Source organism: Erithacus rubecula (genome assembly GCF_903797595.1).
Source record: "Erithacus rubecula genome assembly, chromosome: 4".
Classification (NCBI taxonomy): domain Eukaryota; kingdom Metazoa; phylum Chordata; class Aves; order Passeriformes; family Muscicapidae; genus Erithacus; species Erithacus rubecula.
The window spans coordinates 17,761,338-17,772,411 of NC_136686.1; the positions used below are offsets into that span (position 1 = coordinate 17,761,338).

The 11,074-nt window shown below is 43.0% G+C and overlaps 1 protein-coding gene across 1 annotated transcript in view; it reads right to left on the bottom strand.

Moving 5' to 3' along the window:
• APPL2 (adaptor protein, phosphotyrosine interacting with PH domain and leucine zipper 2) overlaps positions 1–6,617 on the bottom strand; it is a 32,739-nt gene extending 26,122 nt beyond the window's left edge. The window contains exons 1-2 of the mRNA XM_079305233.1: positions 6,381–6,617; positions 1,612–1,710 (exon numbers count right to left, since the gene is read on the bottom strand). Of these exons, the coding sequence (XP_079161359.1) occupies positions 1,612–1,710; positions 6,381–6,434 (153 nt within the window). The 5' untranslated portion in view covers positions 6,435–6,617. The remainder of the gene's footprint in view (positions 1–1,611; positions 1,711–6,380) is intronic.
• Positions 6,618–11,074: the final 4,457 nt, after the last annotated feature.

Below are 11,074 nucleotides of genomic sequence, written 5' to 3' on the forward strand. Positions count from 1 at the left end.
CTTTCTATTCCTACCTCTCAAAATTGAATCAAACTCCAAAGATCTATTTCAAAGAATATATACAGTATTCACAAGTGACTGAATATTTACATCAAACTAAGGCAGTGCTCAGGAAAGAAGCAGCAAAAAAGTGCTGGAAAAATGAAGTAGAGTCAGTTGTCCTGCAAAATACTGATGGGTAAATGTCCTGAGACAATGAGAAGAAAAAGGAGATGTTGTAATTGTGGTGAAACAGAAATGGAGAAGGCTAAAAACCAAGATGAAGAGGCAAACAAAAGCAGATAAAGCATTTTTTTCTCTTGAATCACAGACCAGAGCAACCACTTCCTAAAATGACATCCTAAAAAGTCATCAGCAGCGGAAAGAGACATGCAGCCCACAAGCTGGACACTGAAAATCAGATTTATCTCCTGATTCCCTTCTTCATCCATTTCAATCCTACCCAGTCTTTGCTGTCAGATTCCTATCAGCTAACATGCCCACTCTCTTTGTTACTCTTAAAGTGCAGTGACTCTACTAAAATGCCTATCCTTGACTTTCAGTGCTGATTTCACATCACCTCTTGAGCCCTCAGCCTTGCCCTGCATCATTTCCTGTGTACTAAATTGTGCTGCAAACCTCTGGCTGCTCTGCATTTCCACAACATCCAGGACTTGAAGACTTTGAAGCTCTCCAAAGCTGGACCTTCCAGGTGTAGGCAGACAGATCCTGGGCAAGTGGTTCTTTCATGTCAAACTATCAGTCACCAAAGAGCAATCCCACCAAATGGACAAATGCAGTAGACTTATAGCTGAGATGATTTCTAAAAATGTAAGGATCAGGCTCTCTTCAGGGAAATTCCAAATACCTCTAAGCTTTTAATCTCTCTGTGTACTCCAGTTTACTGGTTTAAGAATAGAAAAATTGTTTCTAGTGAACTCAGGAATTTAACCTACATAAATATTTGCAGAACTTCCACGAGACACCGTGTATGTCCTTAAAAACCTAGATATGGCATTTTGGAACACCTAATTTCATGCACATGGGAATCAGCTTCACTGAAAACCACTCAGATTTACATTTTGAAAAGAACTGGATTCTCTTACAGAATTTACTGTCAATGGGATTTAGTCATCTAGGTCATGTAAACACTCTAGAAAATGTTATTTTTCCTGCTTCTGCTCATGTCTTTTTCATGACTACTGTAGACACCTGACTTTAGCATGACCCAAAGTGCACATGTGCTCTGTAATCAATGGACATGGGCAGCTCCCTCCATGAGGTGAGACACAGCATCAAAGTGCTTGAAGTCAGTGTGCAGACCTGGGAATTCTTTCCACATTTTGGCAAGTAATTTTGTCAAGGCTGGCCTCCCAATATACCATAAGGTAAGAACACAGCACAGTTTTACTCTGATTGATTGTTTGGAGACAAAGTAAATCACTTTTTTTTCATGAAGATGAGTTTTCTGAGCATCAAGGCAGGAAGAGATTGAGCTATCAGATGAAGAACACCCACAACTCAAACCACAGAAGATACATGTACTTAGCAACTTTAATGTAAATAATAGCACCATAATAGCAACTAATCTTCTACTCACACAGAACAAAAGAAATAGAAATGAAAAATTACCTGGGCACCATAGACTCGCTGCATTGCCTGAAGCAATTGGTTTGTGTATTCAGTAAGAGTTCCTGCATCTTCTTCAAAGACACTGAGCAAAGAACGAGTCTTCAATAAAAAAAAAAAAGCAAACAAGTTTTAGTCTTGAGTAGAAATATTAAAAAGAATCAAAGAACTACAAAGAGATGGTAGTAAAAAGTAAGAAGCAATCAGAAATAATATGCCTTTGACTTGCATGATTCTATTTATTCAGAATCTCTAAACATGTGGAAATAGATTATTTTATTATAGATAGGGAAACTGAGGCACAAGGAGGCAAACTAATAAAATGCTACAGACACATCCCAACTCCCAGGCTCTTGCTCCTACTAACAGACATTCCTTCCAGCATAATTAGGAATGTAAAAAATCCTGAACATCTTCCTGCTGACGAAAGTAATTCAAACCACACTGAGGACTGGGGGTCAAACACCACTGCTTGCTCACTTTACTTCTCCAGTGTCAGACTGCATTGAAAGCACCCCTTTCCACTGAGATAATTTACACTCTGTTATTCACTCCCCACTGTCTTGAGCAACTCTTAAGGGGCCACGGCCAAAATGAGCTGATGTCACTCACCAAGCAAGTGAGTGTTCAACTTCAAGAGGCACACAAGGATACACCCACTTGGACATATCCTTTCTTCACTCTGCTAACTCATCCTTGTCAGCAAGCAGGAAGGGCTAGGAAGAACTTGTGTTACCTTAAAGACACAAATTCCCTGGGTTTGTTTTGCTGCAATTGTCAGGAATAACGAATTATGCTACTGACACAGCTCCCAAGATGGGAAAGAAATGACATTTCAGAATAATGCTGGGCTGCAGAATTTGCTAGATGTTTACCATAATTAAAGAGGAAAGATTGTCCCTTTAACAAAGTCATGACCCATACTTGGTCTTAGCTTTAATAAATCCAATCTTTGGGGTTAACTGGAAATGTCTCTCCATCTGTACAGCTAGCTCATATGACATTAATGAGCTTCATCTGCTTAGATGAGGGGCATACATAAACTCCAGTGTTTTCACATGTTAGTCCTGTAAAAGAGTAAATGCTTTATTTATCCCCCATTACAGGAATCCCTAATGTACCTGGAGTATCCAGGTTCAAATTTGGGAAATTTATTTTCAAAGTTTTAAGATAATCCACTGTTTTAACAGAAGACACATGCATTTCCACAAGGCATTTCTTCTCTGCAAAACTCTCTGCCCAGACTGTCTTTGTCCTAGAAAACTCAGCACCATCCTTCAAGAATCCTGGCCTATGATTAACTGTAATTTCCTCTCTGCTGAGAAGTATCTAAGTCAGAAACTAGTGCTGCTCAATGGCTAAAATACACGACCTAGGAGTCAGTCTTTGGGTTCTCTTCAGAACCTTCTTACTCTGAGTAAAGTCAAAAGCTCTCAACAGCTCACTCTGCTGATGTGCTGAGCTGCTACAACACTTCCTACCTGAGGGATGCTGGCAGTTTGGGAAGCTAGTTTGAGATCCTAGCATGTAAGGGAATATGGAATGCAAAGTATTGTTTCCAAATAAAGTTAACATAAAAAGCAGTGAATGGAGAGAAGTCCAAGTCAATGAAATGGATACTAGGAACCCAAATGTTTAAGGAACCTTTGTACAGAATTTTTCTGTAAGGACAGCAGCATGATTTTGAGGTTTCCACATTAACATATTATTTCAATAATGGAAAACATACTGATTTTCAAAAATATCCGGTTTCAAATGTTACATCATCTTCAATGGTGTATTGAAACAAAGAAAAAAATGTCAACAAACTATCTTGTATCTATACAGTGCTCAACTTGGGTTACAATGGCACCTGTCTTGTGTTACAATGACACATCAAAAGTACAGGGTACAAAGACGGTTAAAAAATAAATCTGCGGAAAGCAAAAATTATAAAACTTGACACAATGTTTATCAAGTCAAATCTCAAGTCAAAACTAAAAGGTTATAAAGAAATTGCCTGAAATAGGATACAAATAACACACTTCTGCCTGCTGGAAAAGGTTCCCAAATATAGGAATGTCAGCTACATCTGTAAATTTTAATGAATTTTTGCAGACTCAGATTTTTCATTTGTCTAAATATGGCTTGAGGTAGAACAGCTCTGGGAACCAACTTCTGAAAGTCTTGGCCTCTGTTATTAGCACATTCTTCAAAAATAATAAAAACAATAAATGATTCAGACAGTTTGGAAGTTATTCTTGGAAACTTTTACATTTAAGAATATGATATGAAATCACTGCAACAAAATACCACATGTGTGTATTTTCTTTGTTGCTTTTTGACAAATTTTGGAACAGCAGCTAATGTTGATGAAATAAACCAGTAATCCAAGTATTAAGATAACATTTAGGAGGTTCCATTATTCACAACATTATCTCAGCTTGTGGAAAGATGGGAAGAAATTTTCTAGTTTCATGTAAGTACTTTCCTTGATTTTAACATGACTGCTGACATAAATTTTTCTCTATTTTGTAGCCAAACACCTCAAAATTAAGACACTTTTTATGACCTCTTTCAGCCAGTGTCTGGAGACAAATCAAGACAAAAGTATTGTATTGATGGGGAGAGATAAATCAAGTTCCAGAAACCTGATGAAGAAATAACTTTGGCCTAATTCTCCTCAGTCTTGCATGTAAATCACATACTTCCACAGATTATACAAAGTGAGGTTACATCCTCATTTCACCATCCCTTTGCACTCCTGTGACTGCACAGAGCAAGAGAGAAACAGGTTCCTTCTTGCAGAAGCTCATGATCCTGTAAGATGCTATGCTGCTTATTTCTGTGGAACAGAGACTAACTTTTCGCCTTGATTTTGTCAATCTTGATTTGTTCTCCCAAATGAAAAAAGTAATAAAAATATAACAGGCTCAAAAAACCCACTCCTGCTTCCTTGCATCTAAAGAATATATTTTAGCAACCCTAGGCCATTATAAAAATTTAACAACATCTCTCCCTCTTAAATCTGTAGAGCTTGAAGAAAAAGCAATTATCAAATCAAGGCAAAACATCCTGCCAATGCTCAGGTTTATGCATTGCCTGGTACTCCAGTGATTGCAAAGGAGACATTAACAACCTTCATTTCAGGACACAGGAAAGACGACGACCTCCAAATTCAGTTCAGTGCATTGTTCAGCTGCTTTCAGCCAGTGTTACATTTTTAATCATTGAGGGAAGTGTTGACTGAAGAGGTAAATTAGTTCACTTTTCCTGCTTGTCAATTTCTTCAGCTTTAGGATGCAGTGGATAAGTTAACACTAAAAATGTTACAAACTAACTATGCACAATAAATCCGGCACATTTTGGTAAACTGTGGAACACAGAAAAGCTCAGGCTGGTAAGGAACTCTGCAGCACCTTACCCAAACCTCTGCTCCAAGCAGGGCTGACTTTGGTCAACCATCACGTTACTAAACACTTCTTCCAGCCCAGTGTTTAAAACTCCCAAGGATGATTACAAATACACCACATCAAACAGATGATGGAAACCCTTCTTACTAGAATGGAATTCCATGAAATTACAAAAAAATGGGATAAAATGAGGCAATTAAGATAAGACCCAAGGCTCATTAAGTCCTGACAGGTGCACTTCTAATCTTTCCTTCAAAATGTCTCATGGCAGACTCTGGAACACCTTGCAGCAATCTGCTCCGCAGTTTACCTATTCATTCCTCCTCCTGATCCATCAGCAGATGAGTTAGGGTTACAACACATGGTTACCTGGGAGCCGGACCCACACTGATCCACCCTGCCCTCATTTGTTATTTCCCTGCTTCACCAGCTACTTCTGTATCTCTCTCTGCACCACGCTCCGTCCCCAAGCACACTTTCCGCACTCCTCAGTGGAACTTCCACTTTTCCCCTTTCCTGTAACTTCTCTCTTCCACTCAAGCAGCCCCTGAAGCTCCAAGCCGCGGCATGTTCCTCTCTGTGGGGTTCCACAGGGCCAGGGGAGCGCTGTGCATCGCGGCTCCGGGTACGGAAGAGGAACATCTCCCGGGCAATGACCGCCTCTCCTCCTTCCTCAGACCCCTTCAAAGGAGGGATGCCTTCACTTATCCTCACGGCAGCTCCTGTGTGGGAGCTGCGGCCCCCGAGGAGCCGGCACGCTGGCGGTGACACTCGTCCAGCCCACTGCCACCGGGGCCAGGTGACTCACCGCGCACAGGTGTCCCTTTCCCTTCGGGGGAAGCCAGCGCACCGAGCCCTGCCCACCTGTCCTTCCCCGACGCGCCTCGGCTGCTCAGGCAGCCCTCACAGCCACCGAGCGCACACCCAGACGGGACGCTGCGAGGAAAAGCCACAGGGGCTCCACTAAGGGCGCCAGGAGAAAGGGGCAGTGCCCCCGCGCTGGGGGACGGCCCTCGTCCCAGGAGACCCGGAGGAGCAGCCTCTGCCCGCTCTTCCCCCGAGGAACTCCCCGCGGGACGCCAGACCCGCCCCGCGGCCGCACGCGTGCCGTCCGCCCGCCTCAGCGCATCCCCGACGGCTCCGACGGCCGCGCTGTCCCTCCGCACCGCCCCCGGCACGGCACCCCGCTCCCGGGCACGGCACCCCGCTCCCGGGCACGGCACCCCGCTCCCCAGCACTCCGCTCCCCGGCACCCCGCCAGCGGTCAGCCCGCCCCGGCCCGTCCAGATCCGCGGGCTGCCCGCCGGCACCGATCGCTCAGGTGCGTCACACCGGCCGACGGCCGGACGGACCGACGGGCTGTCCCGGCAGCGGCGCTACCTGCGGGCTGTCCTGCAGAGCCTCTTCCAGGAGGAGCTTGTCGACGGCGGGCATGTTGGCGCTGCGGCGCGGCGGAGCCCTGGCAGGAGCGGGGTGCGCGGCGCTGACACGCCCCGGCGGCGGGGCTCGGAGCGGCCCTCCCTCCCTCCCTCCCTCCGCCCGTCCCCGCGGGGGCGGCCGCTCTGCAGGCACCGGGCACGGCCGGACGGCTCTGCTGGCGGGGCCGGGGCCGCTCACTCCGCCCAGTTCCCGTCCGCTGGAGGAAGCGAGTCACGGGGCGGGCCGGGGGGAGGCTTCCTGCCGCCATTAGCCCGGCGGGTCGAGGGACGGGGGGCCCGATGGAGGGCGGCCCGTGCTCTCCTCCCCGCGGGTGGCGGCGTGGAGCCTCCCAGAGCCCCGCTCCTGGAAAGCAGGGAGCACAGGCTCACGGAATCACTAGGCTGGAAGAGACCTTCAGGGTCATCGAGTCCAAACCATGCCCTAACACCTCAAATAAACTATGGCACCGAGTGCCACATCCAGTCTTTTTTTAAACATATCCAGGGGTGGATGTGTTAGCACTCCACCACCTCCCCGGGCAGATAATTCCAGTACTTGATCACTTTTTCCTTACATCTAACCAGTATTTCTCTTGTCACAGCTTGAGACTGTGTCCTCTCTTTCTGTCAGTAGCTGCCTGTGAAAGAGCCCGACCCCACCTGACTACAAACACCTTTCAGGGAGTTGTAGAGAGCGGTAAGGTCACCCCTGAGTTTCCTTTTCTCCAGGCTGAACAACCCCAGCTCTCTCAGCTGCTCCTCACAAAGCCCTTGTTGCCTTTCTCTGGATGCACTCGAGCACTGAGGGGCCCAGAGCCCTGGATCCCCTGCAGCTGAGAGAAGCTGTGAGAGTGTGGGGTAAGATAATAAAATGTGATAAAAGCCAGGGGAACATCCCCCCGTCCAGCTGTGGGCAAGCCCTTTGCTGTGCTCTCCTCAGGTGCACTTCAAGGACATTTCCTGGCATCAGCACAACAGGTGGCTTGTCAGTGACCCTGGTTTGTGGCATCTGCTTTTGTTCTTGTCCATGGACAAATCCACAAGTGAAACTGTGGGACTCGTTGTGCTCCAGACAGGCAAATGCCCACACAGCTATAGCCCATAATAACACTGTAACCCCACAGCACTTGGATGCATTTTAAGTTACTAGTCCTTCATGTGCTGAGCTATGTTTCTATGAATGTCTTGATGCTGTCTTAATTGTGTTGGATAACTCCAGCATTTGGACATTAATTCAAATGCTTAGTTGAACAAAATTAATATTTGGAAAGTAAGCACAGCTTGGCCTGTGAGTATTTGATTATATTTTGAAGGGTGGCTGGCCATTGTTTTTAGATGCCTTAGTTTCTCCAGAAGTCCAGGGTTACACATCTTGCAGGAAAGTTGCTCCATTCTTGTCACCTCTAGATTTTATTGCTCCAGTGTGTCTTGAGATAAAAATGGAGATACTAAAATCCAGAATCTCGTTTAAGAAAACAAACAAACAGGCAAAAAACAACCAAAACAAAACAATAAAACCACCAAAATCCACTTCTGAAGACTTTAAGGAAGAATCCTGCCAATTAAACAGAATATGCAAACAACCATACTGGCTATAAGATACTATCATCTTCGAAGAAGTTTCACAGTCTTCAGATAACTCACTTGCTGCCCTCTTTTGAAAGAAGAAAAATAATTTTTAAAAATACAGCTTGAGTTGTAAAAACTCCAAATGTTAATATCAGCCAGCTTTCTGCATCTAAGTCCCAGTGGATTTTTCCACTTCTGTCATTCTTAAGCAATAACAAACATTTTATATGACAAGGTGATTGCTGATAAAGATTGAGGGTTTTTTTTTTTTTCTGATTAAAAGACTTTTTGCAGATTGGCTGGATGATTGTTTGCTTTAATTATGTATGAGAAAGACCACTGAACCCTGTAATTTTGGCTAAGGTATTTCTGTGTGTCTGACATTGATTGGTATTACTTCTGAAGCTTGTGATGAGACCTTTAACCCAATGTGCCAAGCTGTAACAGTGGGACTGCTCCACCAGTCCTCAAGCTGGACTCCCTGTTCCAGCCCTTTGAGTAAGAACAGAGGTCTCACATTCAGTTCTTTTTCCTGCCTGAGTAAAGACACTGAACCATAATAAAAATCTTTAGCTAATACCAAAAATACCAAGGATGACAGTATGTATTTACATAAAGAGAAAATAAAAATAGATACAGATTTATCATAATAATGTTTCAGAGAATTTTAGAATGGTGAAAAGAGGTCAGAGATTTTTTTTTCCTACAGAACATGAAATAGGGCACCAGTTAGGCATTAGGCTTAAGAATCCATGATCACATCTGAGCCAATTTTGTTATTCTGTGTTAAGTCTTGTTTTTCTTTCATCAGAGATTTTGAAAACTTTACTTTGAAATTAATGGAGAACAAGAAAACCACGCTTCATCAGATTTTCTGTATCTGTTAAAGTAGCCTCAGGGTATTTTTTAATATTTCCCAAATACTTAGTTTTAGCTACAATTCTTGCCTCTTTCTTTCTCCCTCTTGTCTTGAAATAATAGTTCAGCAACAGCTCTTACCTATTGACCTGAAGTATTGCCTTCACCAGGAAAGCATTGAGGTGGTTTGTGGTTTTATTTCACATCAGTGCAATAACCTGGAAGGTTTTGTCTTCTTCCTTTTGATGGCTTTGTTTAGTTTGAGGTTCAAGAGTGGAAGCCTGTTGTCATTCCAAAGTTAAGGATAGTTATTTCCAGAACAGGTTCTACTTGTTTTATTTAAATAAAACAAAAAGCGCCTCATTAACTTACTGAAGGGTGATGCTTTTTACTAGTTGTCATTCTTTATTACATCATTTCTTACACAGCTATAAACTTGACAGATTGCTTATTTGTAATGATCAAAATGTTTTTATTGACCTTTCCCAATACAGTCCAGGTGGTTTTGAATGTCAAAAAGTTGCCTGTTTGTAATTGAAATTAATTTCCCAGTCACTTGGTTTTATTGGGACTCAAGAATTGTTCTTCAGTTTTGGTAACTCCAGACAAATTACATTTCTAAAAGAATTAAAATAACCCACTGTACTACCACCAAACACTTCAACCATTTATTTATACAGCATTAGCAGTATTATAATATGAAGTTAGGTACCTTGGGCGTGGGCAGTCCTTTGTGCAGAGATGTCTCATTCCTTAACACAAGAAAACACGTTTTCTGGGTTTCCTGAGTTTCCATGTTCTATATCCAGTTTCTGAATGCAATATACTCACCTACTACAAAAGGTCTTGCTAGTGAAAAGCATTCTTATAGCCATTCAGGAACATTGAACATATGGAAAGAGAATAGGGAAAGAGTAGGCACAGTACCCAGAATCTGACTACTCAAAAGAACTGCCAGGGAAGTGTGAACTGAGCTGGAGATCACTTTCAGGAAGCAGCACAATTAATTTGTATGTGTGTATTCTGTAACCTACAGGTGACTCAATTATGTTAAGGAAAATGGCTCTTAGAGTGTGAAAACTTAAGGAAAAAAACCCAGAGTGGCTACAATTAAATTGATCCATACTGCTTATAAAACTAGTAAAATAGTAGTACCAAGTAAAATCAATAAATGAGTGTTGAGTATGAAGTGATTCATTACATAAACTAATTGTAATGCTTCTATGAAAAGATGATACTTTCTTCCAGCAAAAGGGTGACTGTAGCCAAAAAATCTCAAAGCTGGGAGAATGATGAATTTTAAAGGAAAGAAGGTTTGAATTCATCTGGAAGTCCAAGATTTGTCTGCTAAACAAATCTCTTGGCAAAATGACATCAAGTATTTCAGCATTACCGTAGATCCACAGAAACTGGTGCATCTTCGAACCTGAAATTGTGGTTTTACACAGGGCAGTCTTGTTCCTGTTTGAGGACAGCAGGAGCATCCCTTGGTAACCAGCCAGCCAAGCCTGGCTGTGTGACAGAAAGGACCACAGGGTGAGGGGGCAGCTGGGCTGTGCCTTCTGCAGCACTGAAGGTGTCAGTGCCACACTTCCAGGCTTCCCAGGTGCTTTCCCCCAGCTGCCCAGCACCAGCTCAGGGCTGGAAGCAGCAGTGCCAAGCCTGGGTGGTGCTGTGCCTGAGTTAATAAGCCCTGCCAGCTTTAATTGGACTGTTTGGAAACAAGGCAGCTGTTGTGCATCCTTTGCCTAATTTATTTCCAAATTTGATAATCCACCCGGTATTAATGGAGAGCTGACTGTAATTATTTTTTTCTGGTTAGACTAGTTACAGAGTAAGTCATACTGCATTGTACTCTCTTTCTCATATGTTCCATTATAACTTTAAAGAACACATTGCATTATGCTTCCTTTTTGGCTTCCTACCTTATACTTTACAAGAAATTTTTGAGCAGTGGTGTGGTAGTCACATGTTTGCTAAGTCAGCTGAGTCTATTTATGCATTTAGCAAAGCGTCTCATATTCTTCTTTGTGCTCAGTAACAAATCTTTGAACTACAGATGACTTTTAGACATGTAATAATTTACCATAAGTTTGTAGCTTTGTATAAATATGTATGTAAATATAGAGGATATATGATGGAATATAGAGGTTATATGATAATAGCAATAAATTGCTTCAAATGAATACAAGTGAAAGATACAAAAAAAGAGTCTTGGTACTTTCACTA